Source organism: Lynx canadensis, chromosome B3, assembly GCF_007474595.2.
Source record: "Lynx canadensis isolate LIC74 chromosome B3, mLynCan4.pri.v2, whole genome shotgun sequence".
NCBI classification, from domain to species: domain Eukaryota; kingdom Metazoa; phylum Chordata; class Mammalia; order Carnivora; family Felidae; genus Lynx; species Lynx canadensis.
Window position 1 is genome coordinate 7,326,825 of NC_044308.2, and position 15,404 is coordinate 7,342,228.

Sequence of the window (15,404 nt, forward strand, 5' to 3'; positions counted from 1 at the left end):
CATTGATATTAGATTATGGGTTTTAATGCACAAAATCATGGGACCCTCCTGTCTTTTTTGTTGTTGTTGAGGTACAATTGACACATAACACTGTATTAATTTCTGGTGTGGAGTGTAATGATTGGATATTTGTATACACTGTGAAATGATCACCACAGTAAGCCTAGTTAACATCTGTCATGGGTCCCCCATTCTAAAAGGTTCTGTGATCTCATTCCTCTCCCTATTTGAGGCATCTAGGAGGCCTTGTATCTTCCCAGTGAACATTTTCTAATAAGGAGAGAAATATCTTTTTAGTCTGTCATAAGGTAATGGGCTCTTTGTCAAGCCCAGGGGGAGCTGGGTACGAACACAGGATTCCCAAGGCTTGGGGTTGAGTTTACAAGCTCAGAATGGCCTGGAAGAATCGTTAGACTTCCATCCATAAATTTGACCTCATTTCAGTGTCTGAGATTTAGGGGTCTTGTTGTTCTGAAGTGTTTTCATTGTGGACCTCACCAATTTGAGGCCATGTCAATTACGCACCGTGAAGATATAGGGGAGTGATGAACAGTTGGGGCTCTGGAGTCTTACTGGTCCATTTAGAATCACGATGCTGTCACTCACTAGCTGTGTGTCTTGGGCAGACCCCTTGACTGCTCGGACTCTGCTTGCAGGACCCACCTTATGCAGCCACCGTGAGCACTGAATGAGATCATATAACACGAAGCCCAGGACAGTGCCTGGTGGTCAGTCAGTGCTCATCAAGCGTTAGCTATTCTGGGGAAAGAAGCCCGGTGTTCCGCAGGTGACAAGATGCTGTGGCATTTCTCCACATGTACTCAGAAGCATTATGAGGAGGGTTTCCTTCAGGCATACCCTGGGTGAGCTGTTGCCTGCAAAGGAGTGTGTGAGGCCCGTGCAGCTTTTGAGAGGCCCTCCGGGAAGCCCCCCATCAGCCAGCACCTGCAGGGCCTCTGTCTCTCCTGACCTTTCATCCACAGGGCAACCCTTGGGGTTTTAGGTACTGCATTTCCCACTTGTGAACGAGGTAAACTCAGAGGCATATGGGCTTTAGCTCATACAAATTTGGCCCGTCACTCTCTTGGTCATGGTGTTGAACTAAGATGTTGCAGATTACGCAAAATAGTTCCCTTAGTGGAAAAAGTGATGTGAGTGTGGGAAGGGTGTGGAGACATCAGTGATCCCACACGCCAGCACCTGGTACAACATGCTCACAACGTACGATGTCTCCTTCCATTCGCCAAAAGTCCCACGAGGCTGGGGGAAGAGCTCCGCATAATTCTTTGGGGGGAGGTGAGTGCCCCTATTTTGGGGTACGCTGGCTAGTCCAAGTACAGTGGCTAAAGATGAATTGAGGAATGCTGAGACTTGAGCTGTAAGCTTTTTGTGGGGCCTTGGACCGAAGCACCAGCATTTTGTATTCCAGTTGTCTTACATATGCAACTGGGAGGTAATTATTCGCTTCCTGTTTATGCCTGGAATGTTCTGAAATGCTGTCTGTATAGTCTTTGGAGAAAGCTGATGATGTTTGCCTTCCCTCTAGGATGCATATTTCCTTGTTCTCGGGTCCCTTGCTGCCTGCCATTCTTCTGCCTGGATCTCCTACACAGGAGTTGTTCCTTCTAACCACAACGTGGTGCACAGGTTCCGGGTCTAAAGTCCTCTGGAAATGTCATAAGCATCACTCCTAAATGAAGCCAGATTTCTTACAGATGGCTTCTCGATGGAATAAAGATTGGGAATGGGAGGGAGATTGTACTTGATCCGTTATCACTTGTCCCAGTGTCAGAAAAACAATCCTAGAGGGTCAGGCAGCATGGTGCCACAAAATGAGCCCAAACTGTGAAGTCAGATAGATGTGGGTTTGTCTACCATTTATTAACTCTGTGACCTTGGACAAGGTCAAGCTCCTTGAGCTTCAGGTTCCTCAGTGGCATCCCTTGGATGACAGGATCTACCCCCAGGGTTGTGATGATTAACTGAGGTGAGGGAAGCCACTGTTCTTAGTTTCAGTCCTGCCTTCTCTTTCCTTAAATGTGTGCCCTTGGGCTGTTTGATCAGAGGCATCATTTTCAATCACCGATGAGAACCCCCAAGCTAGGGAAGCTAGGAGGCATGAACAGTACCTTTGGTTCCTATAAGAGGCTGGGAGGGAATTCAAGCCAGAGAATGGAGCTTATCTTTTGGGAAATGATTCAGGAAGGGGCACCAAGAAGTGAGGAGGGCATGGCTTTTTGGGCAGCCTAGAGGGCCTGTGAGTCCCTGAGGTCATGGGGGCTACGTCTGTCTGGAAGCTGGAGGAGACAGAGAGGGGAGGGAACACAGGAGCTGGCCCAGGAACAGACATTTGGTGACTTGTCTCCAGGTACGCTCTTGGGCACAGCCCGTGTTCACTTGGCCTCTGTCCCACATCTGCCAATAAAAATTAAAGAAATTGATTTTCTTTTGTTTGCCTCTGAGGACTAGGCTCTTTTTTATGAGACAGTAAATGGAATCCCTCTCTGAGCGTGGCTGGGTTTTTAATTGTGTTTGTTGTGCTCTCACTTTATTCCATTTTATGAGTTCCTGCTCCCAGATTTGTTGATGCGAAGCTCTCACTCACCAGGGACACATCAATATTTGATTTTTATCAGTAGGAAAAGGTTGAGGTTTTTAAAAAATCATTTTCTTAATTCAAAGGTTGGCTTGTTTGCTTCATTCTGACACATTGAAAACATGAGACCCATTCAGGGTTGTTTTCTTTTACTTCCCAAGTCAGATATGTGGTGGGGGAGTCTCTTCCAACAGTGGAGGTCATGGTCTGGCTCCATGTGGAACCAGATTAGATTAGATTAGATTAGAGCTCAATTTTGGGACAGAGAGCTGGGAGGAGACATTTTAAAAGGAATTACATCATTGAGGATGAAAGGAGCATCCTTTGCATGGGATACTTTTGTAAAGATTTGTTGAAGATGTTGTGAAGGAAAACATTCAAGTAACATTGTTAAATGTGGGGATGGTTTCATTTCTGTATTAGTCAGCATGAACTAGGTTATGCTGTGGTAACAAACAGCACCCCTGTCAATCTCAATGGTTTTGTGCGACAAAGCCGTATTTCTTACTTATGCCACACATGCGCCTGGTGTTGGCTGGAGCCTTCTGCTCTGTGTCTGCCTCACCCAGGGGCAGGAGTGGCCCGAGGCTCTGCCTCATGCTTCCACACTTGCCAAGGCAGGAAAAAGAGAAGGTGGCAGGTCACACACTGGATCTTAAAGCCTCCATGGGGAAGTGATGCATGTCACTTCTGCTCACTTTTCATTAGCCAAAGAAAGCGATGGGGCAGCACCTAACTTGAAGGGGTACAGAAAACTGCCCTCCTGCCAGCACCTAGAAATACTTGGTGAACAGCACTCATAACAATCACTGTTGTAAGAGGGTTTTCTGAATTGGTGAGATTGCCTCCACCTTGGAAGTAAGTACAAAGATAAATGAAGGAATGTAGAAATGGATCCTGGGCCTAGGATTTTATAGTTGAGCCATAAATTTGGCCTTGACTGCCCAGAGTTATTTTATATGCGTTTGTACTGCCTTGAAGATATTTGGTGATCTATTTTTCGATTCCTTGGTTCAGATGTCCCAGCTTCTTTATATGGCCTCATGTATTTATACCAAGGTCTGCTTGCAAAAAATATTTCATGTCAGCAATACTATTGAGAACATGGGTAGTTGGGTGGGAAGAGGAAGAACTTTGGAGATGAACAAGCATAGATTCAGATACAGGCTCCATCATTTCCTACACAGGCAATTTTTGGAAAGTGAATTATTAAGCTTACTTGGGGATCCGTGTTCTAGTTGGTCAGATGGGAGTAACAGTATATTTTGAGGGTCAGATGAAAAGAGAATAATTGTCACAATTACATCCTTGGGACTCTGAGTCATTCCTTTGGAAATTGGAGGAGAACCACTTCTGCATATTGGCTGAACAAATGCCATTGTGTTGAATTGGTGGCTGGATTTTCTTGGGGACAGTCTTCTGAGAATTGTTAATGCTTTGAAAGTTAGGGAGTTGGTGGAACAGAAAGATTTTAGTGACAAAGGCAGGACATTGGTGAAGTGATTCCAAAGAAGTCTTCCCCCTGATGAAAGGGGAAGTGAGTGTTTATGTGTTAACACATTACCAGGGACACTGTTGCTTTTCCCTGGCTCATTTTATGCAACGTCCCCCCATATCCTTTATCACTAAGGACCCTGACTCCTCAGAGCTTCTGCAGGATGCCTTTTCCCTGCAGACCTCATGGCAACTTGGCACCCCCCAGTTCCTCTGCGATGGGGCCTCCACTCACCTGTGTCAGAGTTCACTCTACCATAGTGAAATTCCATCTCATGTTTTCATCAGAGACCTTTGCTTTCTGGGGGAACCCAACCCCACATTGGAATCAACCACTTAATGAAAATCTGAGCTACTCCATTTTGGCCCCCATATTTTTTCCCCTTGAAGGAGCGGAAAGTGAAAGAGAAAGACTCTGTAAGGACAGCTCGGACCATCCTGCTGGGCACGACACCTGCCTGGGCCATTGAGCTTTCTCTAATTATCCAGTGGTTCTATTATGGCATGGTTGGAAGCACAAAACCCACTATAGATCTAAAAGAAAAAGAAAGGAGGCACTAGTTTGGGGAAAAAATTATGTGATGGGAATGTCTGAGCAGACCTGTATTCCCTCCTGGCTCTCGCTCAAAAGCTGGAACTTAACAGCCTGCAAGCCTGTCTCTCTTCCTTTTTGTTAGTGCGGCATAACAAAATAATTGTGTACTGCATTAGGATTAGTGCAGCAGAGAGGCCTGTCACAGGTACTAGACAGGTGTGTGTGTGTGTGTGTGTGTGTGTGTGTGTGTGTGTGTGTGTTGGGAGACTTTGGAAGACAGCAAGCTTGACTCCTCCTCCTGACCTGCCGTAGTCTTTGGTGGCTTCAGGAAAACAGGGGGCTCCCTGGACAGATGAGATTCCCCCCCATTACTCGCTCTCCTTTATGTCTGCATACATTGTTCTCTGTGGTTATTAAGGGGAGAAGAAATGCTTTTTCCGCCCAGGGGCCCCAGGTCCGTGGGTTTTCCCCTGAGGCCAGTGATGTGAGAAGTGGCCAGAGCTGGTGAGAGAAATCAGTGCCTAGAATGAATGCAGGCGCCGCGTCAGTGGATCTCAACCTGGGGCAGTTCTGTCATCCTGCGGGGTGTCGGGAAATATATTGTGTGTTGGGTGGGGAGACTGGCTTTCTTAACATTTATTTTTTTAAACACTTTTTTTAATGTTTTCATTTATTTTTGAGAGAGACAGTGTGTGAACAGAGAAGGGACAGAGAGAGAGAGAGAGAGAGAGAGAGAGAGAGAGAGAGAGAGAATCTGAAAGAGGCTCCAGGCTCTGAACTGTCAGCATAGAGCCCACTGCGGGGCTTGAACTCGGGAACTGCGAGATCATGACCTGAGCCAAAGTTGGCTGCTCAACCGACAGCCACCCAGGTGCCCCTAATTTTCCATTAGAGCAGTTTTAGGTTCATAGCAAGATTGGGTGGGAGGTACAGAGAGTTCCTGTGTCCCTCCCCTCCCCTTCCCCACCATGCATAGCCTCCCTCACTCCCAGTGCCCGGGTACATTTGTTACCTCTGATGAATCTGATACTGGCTTTTAATGCCCAGGTCCACAGAGGCCACATGTCTGGCCGTATCCAGGGCAGCCCTGTCCCAAAGAAAGGACTTGCCTCACTCAGCACCGGCTGCAGCCGTGCTGGGCACTGTGCTGAACGCTGGTGCAGGTGGGCAGGAGCAAGCTACAGGGGTGTCCTCTTATGTTCTTTGAAGTGATGGGTCTCTGCACTCTTTATTGGCTTTTATTTTAAGGACTGTGGTTTATGGAGGAGCAGAGGTGAGTAAGAGGGCCTCAGGGACTGGACAGCGGTCTGACGGCACAGTGCTCTTTTTGATGTGGCTGTAGCGGAATACAAGCGTTCAGCAGCTCTGGGACCCGGAGCTCGTGATGAATTACCCGTAATCCATCTTCGTGAGTCTAATGAGGTGATTCACTCTTGTCCCCATTCTCAAGGATCAAGAGGAACCTCTTTAAAAAGGGTCTCAGGGACCTGCAATTGAAGGCAAATGGTCACGAGGAGGATAATGTACCAGAATTGACCAAGTGTCCCTTTGAACAAACCATTTCGCCCACAGTCTGCGCTTTCGGGGAGGCAGCGCCGCGTAATGGTCATGCGCACAGGCTCTGGGCAGACTGGTGGTTTGCATCCCAGCATCACCTTGGGCAGGGCATGGCTCTATGCCTCAGTGCTTCCGTCTGTAAAATGGGGAAAATGGTGGTACTGACTTCACAGAAGCATTATAAAGTTAAAGGAGTTGCATTTACAGAGCCTGATGCGTAGAATGCACACAATAATAAAAATTATTATGACAATTACGGTATCTCTAATTTACTCCTCAACCCGCCGTAATTGAATGTTTTCTTCCTGTCACTCCTCTGTGGGAACTGCTGTCATTAAGGCCACCTTCGTGTTGTCATGTACAGTGGCCTATATTCGTTCTTCACCCTACTTGGCCTTAGTATGTGATGCTCTTGAACTTGTAGGAATTCTCCTCCTTTAACTTCTAAGACAGTGTCCTTTACTGATTCTCTTCTGCTTTTCTGGCTGTTTCTTCTCATGTTCCTTTCCCTGCTCCCCTTCCTCTGCCTGCATTTTAAGGATTAGGGCTTCAACGTTTGCTTTATTCTTAGATTTCTGTGAAGTCTTCCTGGGTGACCCCATCCCTTCCCATGGCTTAGGAGCCTATAGCAGGACCCTTCTCCTCCCCATGGCACTTACCTATCCCTTTGAGATCCTAGAATAACGTTGAGAAAGCAGAGACTGTTTTAGATTACAGGCTTTGGAACGTTTTGTTGACCACTCGCTGTCCATTGACTCCGTGAGACACAGATTCAAAGAAACAGTAAAAGGCTCACGTCCCAACATTCTGTCTTCTCCAGACTCCTCCTGATGTGGTGTCCTGCCTCCGTGTCACTATAACAACCCACATCCCCTGATGCTGAGAACAGAAGGGGGTGAGGTGGGGGGTGGGGGGGCTTCTGTTATTTGGTCTTTTTGGAACTGTATCTTCTATTCCTTCTTTTCCCATTTGTACTTTTGTCTTGCCAAAGTGTCCCCTCCTGCTGCTTCCCAGGATAGGGGGAGGCGAATGTCTACACACCTGCAAATACCTTTCTTTTGCTTTCTACAATGAGTGAATAAACTTTTAGGGGTAGAGTTTTGGCTGAAAACTTGTCCGTCAAAATTTTGAAGGAATTGCACAGGGAAGCCACAGTGGGTTGTAATGGAGAATTGCATTGTCTTTCTGATTTCTGTTCCTTTCGAAATGGGACCCTTCCCTCCCTCCTACAAGTTCTTAGCGTCTTCTCTCAAGATGCTGGCATTTCATAACTTTGTGCCTTGATGCATGTGTGTGTGTGTGTGTGGGGGGTGCGTGTGCTTACACCATATGCACACAGGCGTGTATTAATTGTGCTGGAAACTGAGTAGACAGATCATTTGGAAAAATTTTTCCCTAATTTTTTTAATCCTTTCTTTAATATTTTTATTCTCTCTCCTTCCCTCTCCCTACCCTACCTTTCTTTTAATTAGAGATCGAGTCTCTGGATGGAGTCTTTAATTTTATCTTTTCCTTTCTATTTACCTCCTCTTTCTTTTTTGTTTGAGTTTCTGGAAAATTTCCTTGGCTTTCTCTTCCACTGTTCTTTGACTTTCGAATTCTAATGGTCATAATTCTCAGGGACTTTTTCTTAGTCTTAAATTGTTCATGTTTTAAATATCCTCTTGTTTTATGGGTGTGATATCTTCATTGGTCTCTCTGAGGACATTAGTGATTTAGAAAAAAAGTCTTCTGCTCCCTGCATTGCCCCCGTTTCCTATCGGTCCCTGATTGTCTGTTTGTCTTGCACTCTCTCTTTCTTGCTGCAGCTTTGCCTAAGTGTCTGGTGATCCTGGGCTATTTTCTCATATTTAGGAATCAAGGATTAGAAAGCACTTACACACACAGATGGGCCTTGTCAACTATTAGCCTTCACTGTGGCATGATCACAAAGTAAGCATGGCTTCATTGGGAGACCGCCACATGTAAACAGCTAGGTGTTTTTTGTTTTGTTTTGTTTTTTGTTTGTTTGTTTTGAGGCATTTGGTTTCTGCAGAGAAGCATCCCCTGAATCTCCTACAGAAGAGACTAGGAGTAGGGCAGATGGCAGGCACGGTCATTCTTGGTTTCTGTCTTCTAGGAGCAAGAAGAAGGGGGCCAGTCCTTCCCCGGAGCCCTTCCAGTTAATTTTCTCCAGGAAGAAACCACTAGAAACCACTAGAAACCCAACCACTTGACTGGGAGCAAGGTGATGGCCTGGGTACCTTGTTCCAGCCCTGAGCCTTAGCCCAGCCTTCTGGGCGACCCTGTCCCTTCAAGTACTAGGCCACCCCACAGAGCTGACCTTCCATAAATATTCCCCCTGCAGTCCCTGTAAGCGAGCTTTCCTCATTTTACATTGCGTCTTCCAAAACACTGAAATATTTTATTTCTTCTCATCTCCCCTCTTCTTGCTCTTTGTGTACAAATATTTCTTTAATTTTTCTTTCTTTCTTTCTTTCTTTCTTTCTTTCTTTCTTTCTTTCTTTCTTTCTTTCTTTCTTTTTTAATATTTTAGAGACATTTGGGGTGGGAGGAGTGGTAAAAACCCGTGCTCTGCTTTCACTGATGAATTGGAATCACGATGAAGTTTTTCAAAGTTTACAAGGTGTTTTCAGGCACTGGCCTCTCTGGTTGCAGGGCAAGTGATTATCGCCACTCATTGCTGCTTTTCCACACAGTCTCCAAACACCATCAGGCATTTGTCATGGATTGGAATAAGCCTGTCTGTGCCGACGGAGTAGAATTCAGGGTCCCCAGCTTGCATTTACTAGTCTCCCTTTTAGTTCTGCCTCATTGGTGCTTCCCCTCTCTATTTGATGGGAAATATTCTCCCCATAAACTTCAGTAGATGTAATGGATTTCTGCCGTGGAAATATTGTTCAAGTCGCAAAACCAAATCACAGCAGGCACTTTGTCTTGGGACCACGTGTCTTGCAAAGCAGCCATTTCAAACACTAGTTGTATGAAGCCACAGTCACAGCTAATGCACTTTATCCGGGTCTGTTTGTACGTATGGGAGAACCTCACCACCAGACAGAACCATTGCTCTGCCAAGATGGCGGCAATAATTATCTCTGTAAATAACCCGACTTACTGGGTTTCTTCTTTGGGTTAGAAAATTGTGGAGTCGGGGTTGGTGAAGACACGAATGATGTTCCTTGAAGCCACTGGGGCAGGGTGGATCCTTCAAGAGTGGGATACTGACCCAGTTGCCTGAAGGCTATCAGTGATGCAGACAAATTACTGTCACTTTGAAAGCTGGCTCAGGCTCCCTCTGGGCTCATACTGGGCTTATTTCCCCGTGGACTGAGAGAGGTAGAGGTGATAGAGTCCAGCGAAAGCTACATACGTTCCTGTAGGATTCCAAGGGCCACTCTGGAAAGGCTCTCAGCCTCCAAGGTTCTAAGTAGAGGCTCCAGATCCTGGCCATGCCAGGGACTCACACAGAAGCTCTTTAAATCTTGATGCCCAGGTCTGTCCCCAGACCAACTGAATCAAAATCTGGAGGTGGGACCCAGCATCAATAGTTTTTAAAGCTCCTGGGGCACCTGGGTGGCTCAGCCAGTTAAGTGTCCGACTTCGGCTCAGGTCATGATCTTGCGGTTCATGAGTTCGAGCCCTGCATCGGGCTCTGTGCTGACAGCTCAGAGCCTGGAGCCTGCTTCAGATTCTGTCTCCCTCTCTCTCTGCCTCTGCCCTTCTCACAGTCTGTCTCTTTCTCAAAAATAAATAACAAAACATGAAAAAAAATTAAAAAATAGTTTTTAAAGCTCCTGAAGGGAGGAGGGGCAGGGTGCAAGTTCCTGCTGTGTAAAAAAAAAATTTTCAGCCCGTTGTTCCTACATAAGCCAAGAACTCACGTAAAATTTGCATTATTTTGAACTAATTTGGATTTGGGGGGAGTACAAATAATTCATGTGCTAGTCATTTTGATACACTCTTATTTTGCAGCTGTTTCCATGGTGTGTGATAGGGTGGATGTTTCTGTCAAGAAAGAGAATGCAGAGGTGGCTCTTTGAATGCAGACTCCAGAGCGTTCGGGGAATACTCTTGCAGTGGATTTTACTCCTATGGAAATGTGGTGGCCAAAATCATGAAAGGGTCTGTGGGCAGGGCCAGGCACTGGCCAGACATGACCTCATCAGAGTCCTGTGTCTCTCCTGGTGTGTGCAGGCCCCGTGGCTGTCATCAGCGGCGAGGAGGACTCAGCCAGCCCGCTGCACCACATCAACCATGGCATCACCACACCCTCGTCGTTGGACGCTGGGCCAGACACGGTGGTCATCGGCATGACCCGGATCCCAGTCATTGAGAACCCCCAGTACTTCCGTCAGGGACACAACTGCCACAAGCCAGACACGTGTGAGTACTGGAGTAGAATGTTGTCCCTTCTGGGGAGGGCAGGGGAGGGGCCATGGCAACAGACCACCTAGCTGGGGTTCTGGAACCTTCCGAGGTGACCTGCCACCTGCTAACCTCCCACTCTCTAAGAGACCCTCCCTGTTTGTCTCAAAACTTGAAAAAAATAGCCTCATCAAGGGGTCTCCGTTGGGGCAGAGGGGGCTCAGGATGAGAAGTAGCCCAGAGGCAGGAGCCCCAGCCCCACATGGAGAGGTGCTCCCAGTAAGGCAGGGGGCACAGACCAGGCTGGTCTTCTCTACAGACCTGGCCTCTGCATTTAGGAAGTGTAACCTGACTCTGTCCAGACAACAGCCCCTGAGGCTATCAGACCCTCCACCCCAGCCTCCTCCATGAGAGGGCAAGGGAATGAAGGGTGGTGGGCACCTTTTGAATGGAAACATCTCTCTAGCTGCCCCTCCAGTGCCCCGAAGTGCGCACTTTCTGAGCATCTGATCCTGGTCTCAGCACTTGGACACCTCACCTCCCTCTGCAGATGTCTCTCATTCCGATCAGAGGACTCAGGGCACCTGTGTCCTCCTCGTTTCTTACTTGCTGTTGGTTCCAGCCCCTCTCTGTGTTCCTGCTGAGTTCTGCTAGGGCCTCTCCCAGCTCCCAGGGCCTCTCCCAGCTCCCGGAGCCTCCGTGGCTTGGACCTTCCAGCCAGCAGTTCTTCCCTTCCCTGTGTCCCAGGGTCAGTGTAGGGCTGGCAACCCCAGCGCATAGCCTCCCCTGCTCCTGCCCTCAAGAAATGGTCGGCTAGTTCAGGAGAGACAGTAGAGGCCCCTGGAGATTGCCTGAGAGCTGGAAGGGATGGAAAGACTGGGTTATGGTAAGGCCTCACCTTCCGACGGGAAAACTGAGATATGGGGAGGCTGCGAGTTCCCTTCCCCGTCCCCAGGCTTGTGCCGTAGGTTCTCTTCTTCTGTCCGCGGGGCTCAGGGTTTGGCCACGGAAGAGGCACCTCGAGTCTTGCTCTTCCAAGAGCTGTACTCGGGCCACACTGTAGCTCACGGAACTCTTGCTGCTCCCGCTGGTCCGTCCTACGGCAGAGTGGGCATTCAGCTGTCTCACTGACCTTTGCTTCTGTTTTTCTGGTTCCAATTTTTAGAGAGAGGATTACCACAGTGGGAGGTTCTGGGCTCGAGTCAGAATGAGATCATCATGTGCCTTCCAACCTTGGGTGTCCTCCAGAATTGGTCTCTGTGTTTATCGGACGCCCACCCCCGTCAGTGTCAGAGGAAGGATATCTGGGTTCCGGACCAGGGCAAGGGAAGAAAAATTCCTGTGTGTCAGATAAATAGTGGGGGAACACAGTGCTAAGAATGGTTCTGCTCTGGCTAAAGGTTTTGCCTCCGGTCAGGTTCATCTTGGACTGGCCTGAGTGTGGCTGGAAGGAAAGGTTTTCTGGGGTGGTAGCACGGAGTCCAAGCCAGGTCTAGAGTTGACGCTGCTGAGCTTTTCAGAGCCATGTTAGCATTTGAACAGAACTTAGGCCTTGCTGTATTGAATACACAATTGATTCTCGTTATTTACAGTAGTTATGTTCCAACAAAGTCACCATGAACGCTGAATTAGTGGCTGCTGAGCCCTTGCTCCTAGGAGACATCCAGGGTTAGGTTCCTGTGAGCATCTGGTCACAGCGTTTTTATCAACTAATCAATACATAACCTGTTTTATGTGTGCTTCTGTCTAAAGACGCCTATTTAATAGATATCCCTGGTTCATTAACATTGAACTTAGAGTCAGCAGCACTATGACTCATGCCTGAAGGACGCTTTTCTAGCACCCGGATCTTACCTAACACACCTGTTGTTTCCATAAGGCACACACACCACAGCCTTCTTGCTCATTGGAATGTTAGAAAGTCAGTGCTATGCTTGGGGCCATTATATCCAGTGAAATCACCCATAAAAAGCACACATGCAGAAAATGGCACTAAAGGGACTACAGAAGGGATGCTCATTTACGGTAGGAGAGCTGAAATAAGAAGGTAGCACGTCACGTGGAAATGTGCACGTCGGGTGACTCGGATTTCTCGCCACTGCTTGCCTGTTTACGAATGACCATAAAAGCGCCCAAGAGTATGGGTTTTGGGGTGACGCTTAAATTTTAGCAAGTGGGCGACTTTGTAAATCCGAAATCCATGAATAACGAGGGTGGAATTTCTGGGCTCCTGGTGTTCTAATCTCTGGGTTGCGTGAGCTCCTGATACCAGCTTCCCAGGACGATTGCCGGGTCGGGATGAATCTGGCACGTGGGAAGGAGGTTTCCCCTGGGCCATCAGAGTAAGTGCAAGCCGTGGAGAGAGCTATGGGATCGGAGTGTCCTTTGATGTGGGGATCCAGTCCCAGCTAAGGAGCTATCGCCCTATGAAATGGTGTAGAGGAAAAGCCTTCCTTCCTAATCTCTGCATTTGTGATTCAAAGCGGACTATTGAAGGATACAGGCAGTACGTCCCTGTAAACAAGAAGGGGTCAGTGGAGGTGGAGGGGAAGCAGGTTTATGGATGAAGACTGGAAGGAATAAGGGAACAAGCCATACCTCCAGTGAAGGAAATCACAAGCTGCCTTCAGGTTGTTAAAACCCTCCGATACCAAGGGAAGTGTCCTTCTCGGGGAAGCAGCGTATTTTGTCCCGTCAGTAGACCGCGGATGGCTCCTAACTGTTTTCGGAAAACATGGATGGCAACAACAAGGGGTGCGCGGGAGCCTCGTAACGGGACTAGGCTAGCCCCGCCTCTGTGAGTCCCCGGCTGATTCACGCCTACGGGTAGAGGCGGCGCCCGGCCCGCCTCTCAGCTGAGATTTGCCAGCCAAGAGGCAGCAGGTCTCTGATGACAAAGGCTTTATCAGTTGAGAAAAGTGACTCCGCGGCACATCCCTGTGTGCAGTGAGACCCTGTCATAAATAATTAAAACCACACGTGCCTTGGCACCTCAAGAAGCAGAGAACATTCGTGACTCTGCAGACGGGGCTGGGGTCACTCCTTTCGGGGAGGGAGAATGGCAAGGCACAGGGTATTAAGGGAGGAAAAGACCTCCTATCATCTCCTGGGGGCTCCCCCATCGATTCCCTCCCACGTCCCATGGGAGATGTGCAACGTGGCGAGAGATTGCAGGGACTCGTACACCTGCCTTGAGACACCGTTTCCCCCGGTTCCCAGTGATGGATGTCGCACAAAAGCACTTTTCTTTCTGCAACACGTGTTTACCATAAATGGTGGGACTTTTTGACCAGAGAGGTCAGGACGCTGCTCCCGTCCCCTCCTTTCCCTCTATCTGTCTTTCCGTCTGGTCCCCGGCAGGTTTCCTAGCCTGTCAGGGCTGCAGGGACGTTTGGGGATCGCCTCATACCTTCCCTTATCAGATGCTTGCCTGTGTTCCCAGCAAGCACTCCGTGCTCAGCATTGTCTTTATTCTCAATTTATTCAGCCTTTCCAGGGACTCTGAAAGACCTGAATGAAAAAGCTCCTCCTCGGGAGTAGGTATGGAATCTGAAGCCTAATGAGGCCCCCTCATTGTTTATTTACAGCCCCCCTGGTTCTCGAAAATATCAAGGAATGGATACAGGCCTCCTTGTCACACAGCCGATGGGGGGCTAGATCCTACAGAACTAGAAACTGCGGGGCCGGTCTAGATGGGCCAGCGGGGGGAGGTGTGGCGGTGTTTGTAGCGACGTGGAGCCCTCGGTTACCTTGGTCACCCTCGCGACAGCCCTCGGCTGCAGTCTGTCCTGCAGATGCTGGGGCTGGATCCCGGCTGCTGCCTGAGGAGTCACGCGTTGGCTCTTTCCGCGGGCCAGCTGGAAGGCGCCTTGGCCCTGCATAAAGCCCTGGAGTTCTCTGTTCATCCCCTTCTCCAAAACCCATTTTCAGAAGACCGTCGCCTCTTGCTTGGGAGAGCAGAGGCCGTTTGGGGAGCCAACCTGTGCCCGCCTTCCCGCCCTCCCTTGCTCTGTCCCCAGGTCAGGGCACCTGCCTTATTCACAGAGTGTCTCTGTCTTGCTTGTTACCTTCCCAGAGTCAGCCTGCCCCACCTCTCCATCCCTCTGATCTCGCCAGGGACTCCGCCCCACCCCAGCCAGCCGTCCCCTCCCCTCTCCTCCCCTGCAGAGAGTGTCTGTTTGCTCACCTTCCACTCACCCCCGAACCTCCTTAAGGTCCCTGCCCTGCAGCTCCATTTCCCTCTCCGCTTCTCCAGGAACCCTGACTTGGCCACCCTTGATCTCTTTGCAAAACTAGACCGCACCCTTTTGTGTTGTCTTTGTCTTCCTCCGAGTCACTGTCGTTGGGCTGATTTTTCTCCCTTTCATCCGTTCAAAATGGATTTATTGAGGGTTTGTGGCAGGCCTCCTTTTAGGCTCTGGAAACAGTGGGGAACGGGACACGCGTGGTCCCTACCCTCAAGAACTTGCTGCCAACTATAGCTGATCTCCAAGTGGCAAACGGCACCCCCTGCTCCCTCGGGGCCGCTCGTGGAGCCCACCTTCCACCTCTCTGCCTGGTGCTTCACTGGCCTTTACCCCTGGTGGCTTCCTTCTGGAACACCAATCCCACACCTGCTGCTTTAGTGTAATTCCTGCTTGAAATGCCCATCTCCCCTCCTCACTCGGCCCCCACACTACCCCTTCCTTCCTTTCTGCACCCCTATTCATCATTCGGCATCTGGCTCATTTCCAACCTCTTCCTAGGCCCAGGCGATGGCAAAGTGACCCTCCCCCCCGGGAACCCCTGGCTTAGAGTAAATGCCGCGCACTAGTCTTGAATGACTTTGAATCAAATCTTAGGTCATCCTGTCGCTTC

The 15,404-nt window shown here is 48.9% G+C and overlaps 1 protein-coding gene across 5 annotated transcripts in view; it reads left to right on the forward strand.

Moving 5' to 3' along the window:
* The window catches only part of NTRK3 (neurotrophic receptor tyrosine kinase 3), a 380,533-nt gene that overhangs the window by 219,659 nt on the left and 145,470 nt on the right, over positions 1-15,404 (forward strand). For all 5 annotated transcript variants that reach the window (XM_030317425.1, XM_030317426.1, XM_030317428.2 and 2 more), the window contains one exon: positions 10,377-10,565. In XM_030317425.1, the coding sequence (XP_030173285.1) occupies positions 10,377-10,565 (189 nt within the window). The remainder of the gene's footprint in view (positions 1-10,376; positions 10,566-15,404) is intronic.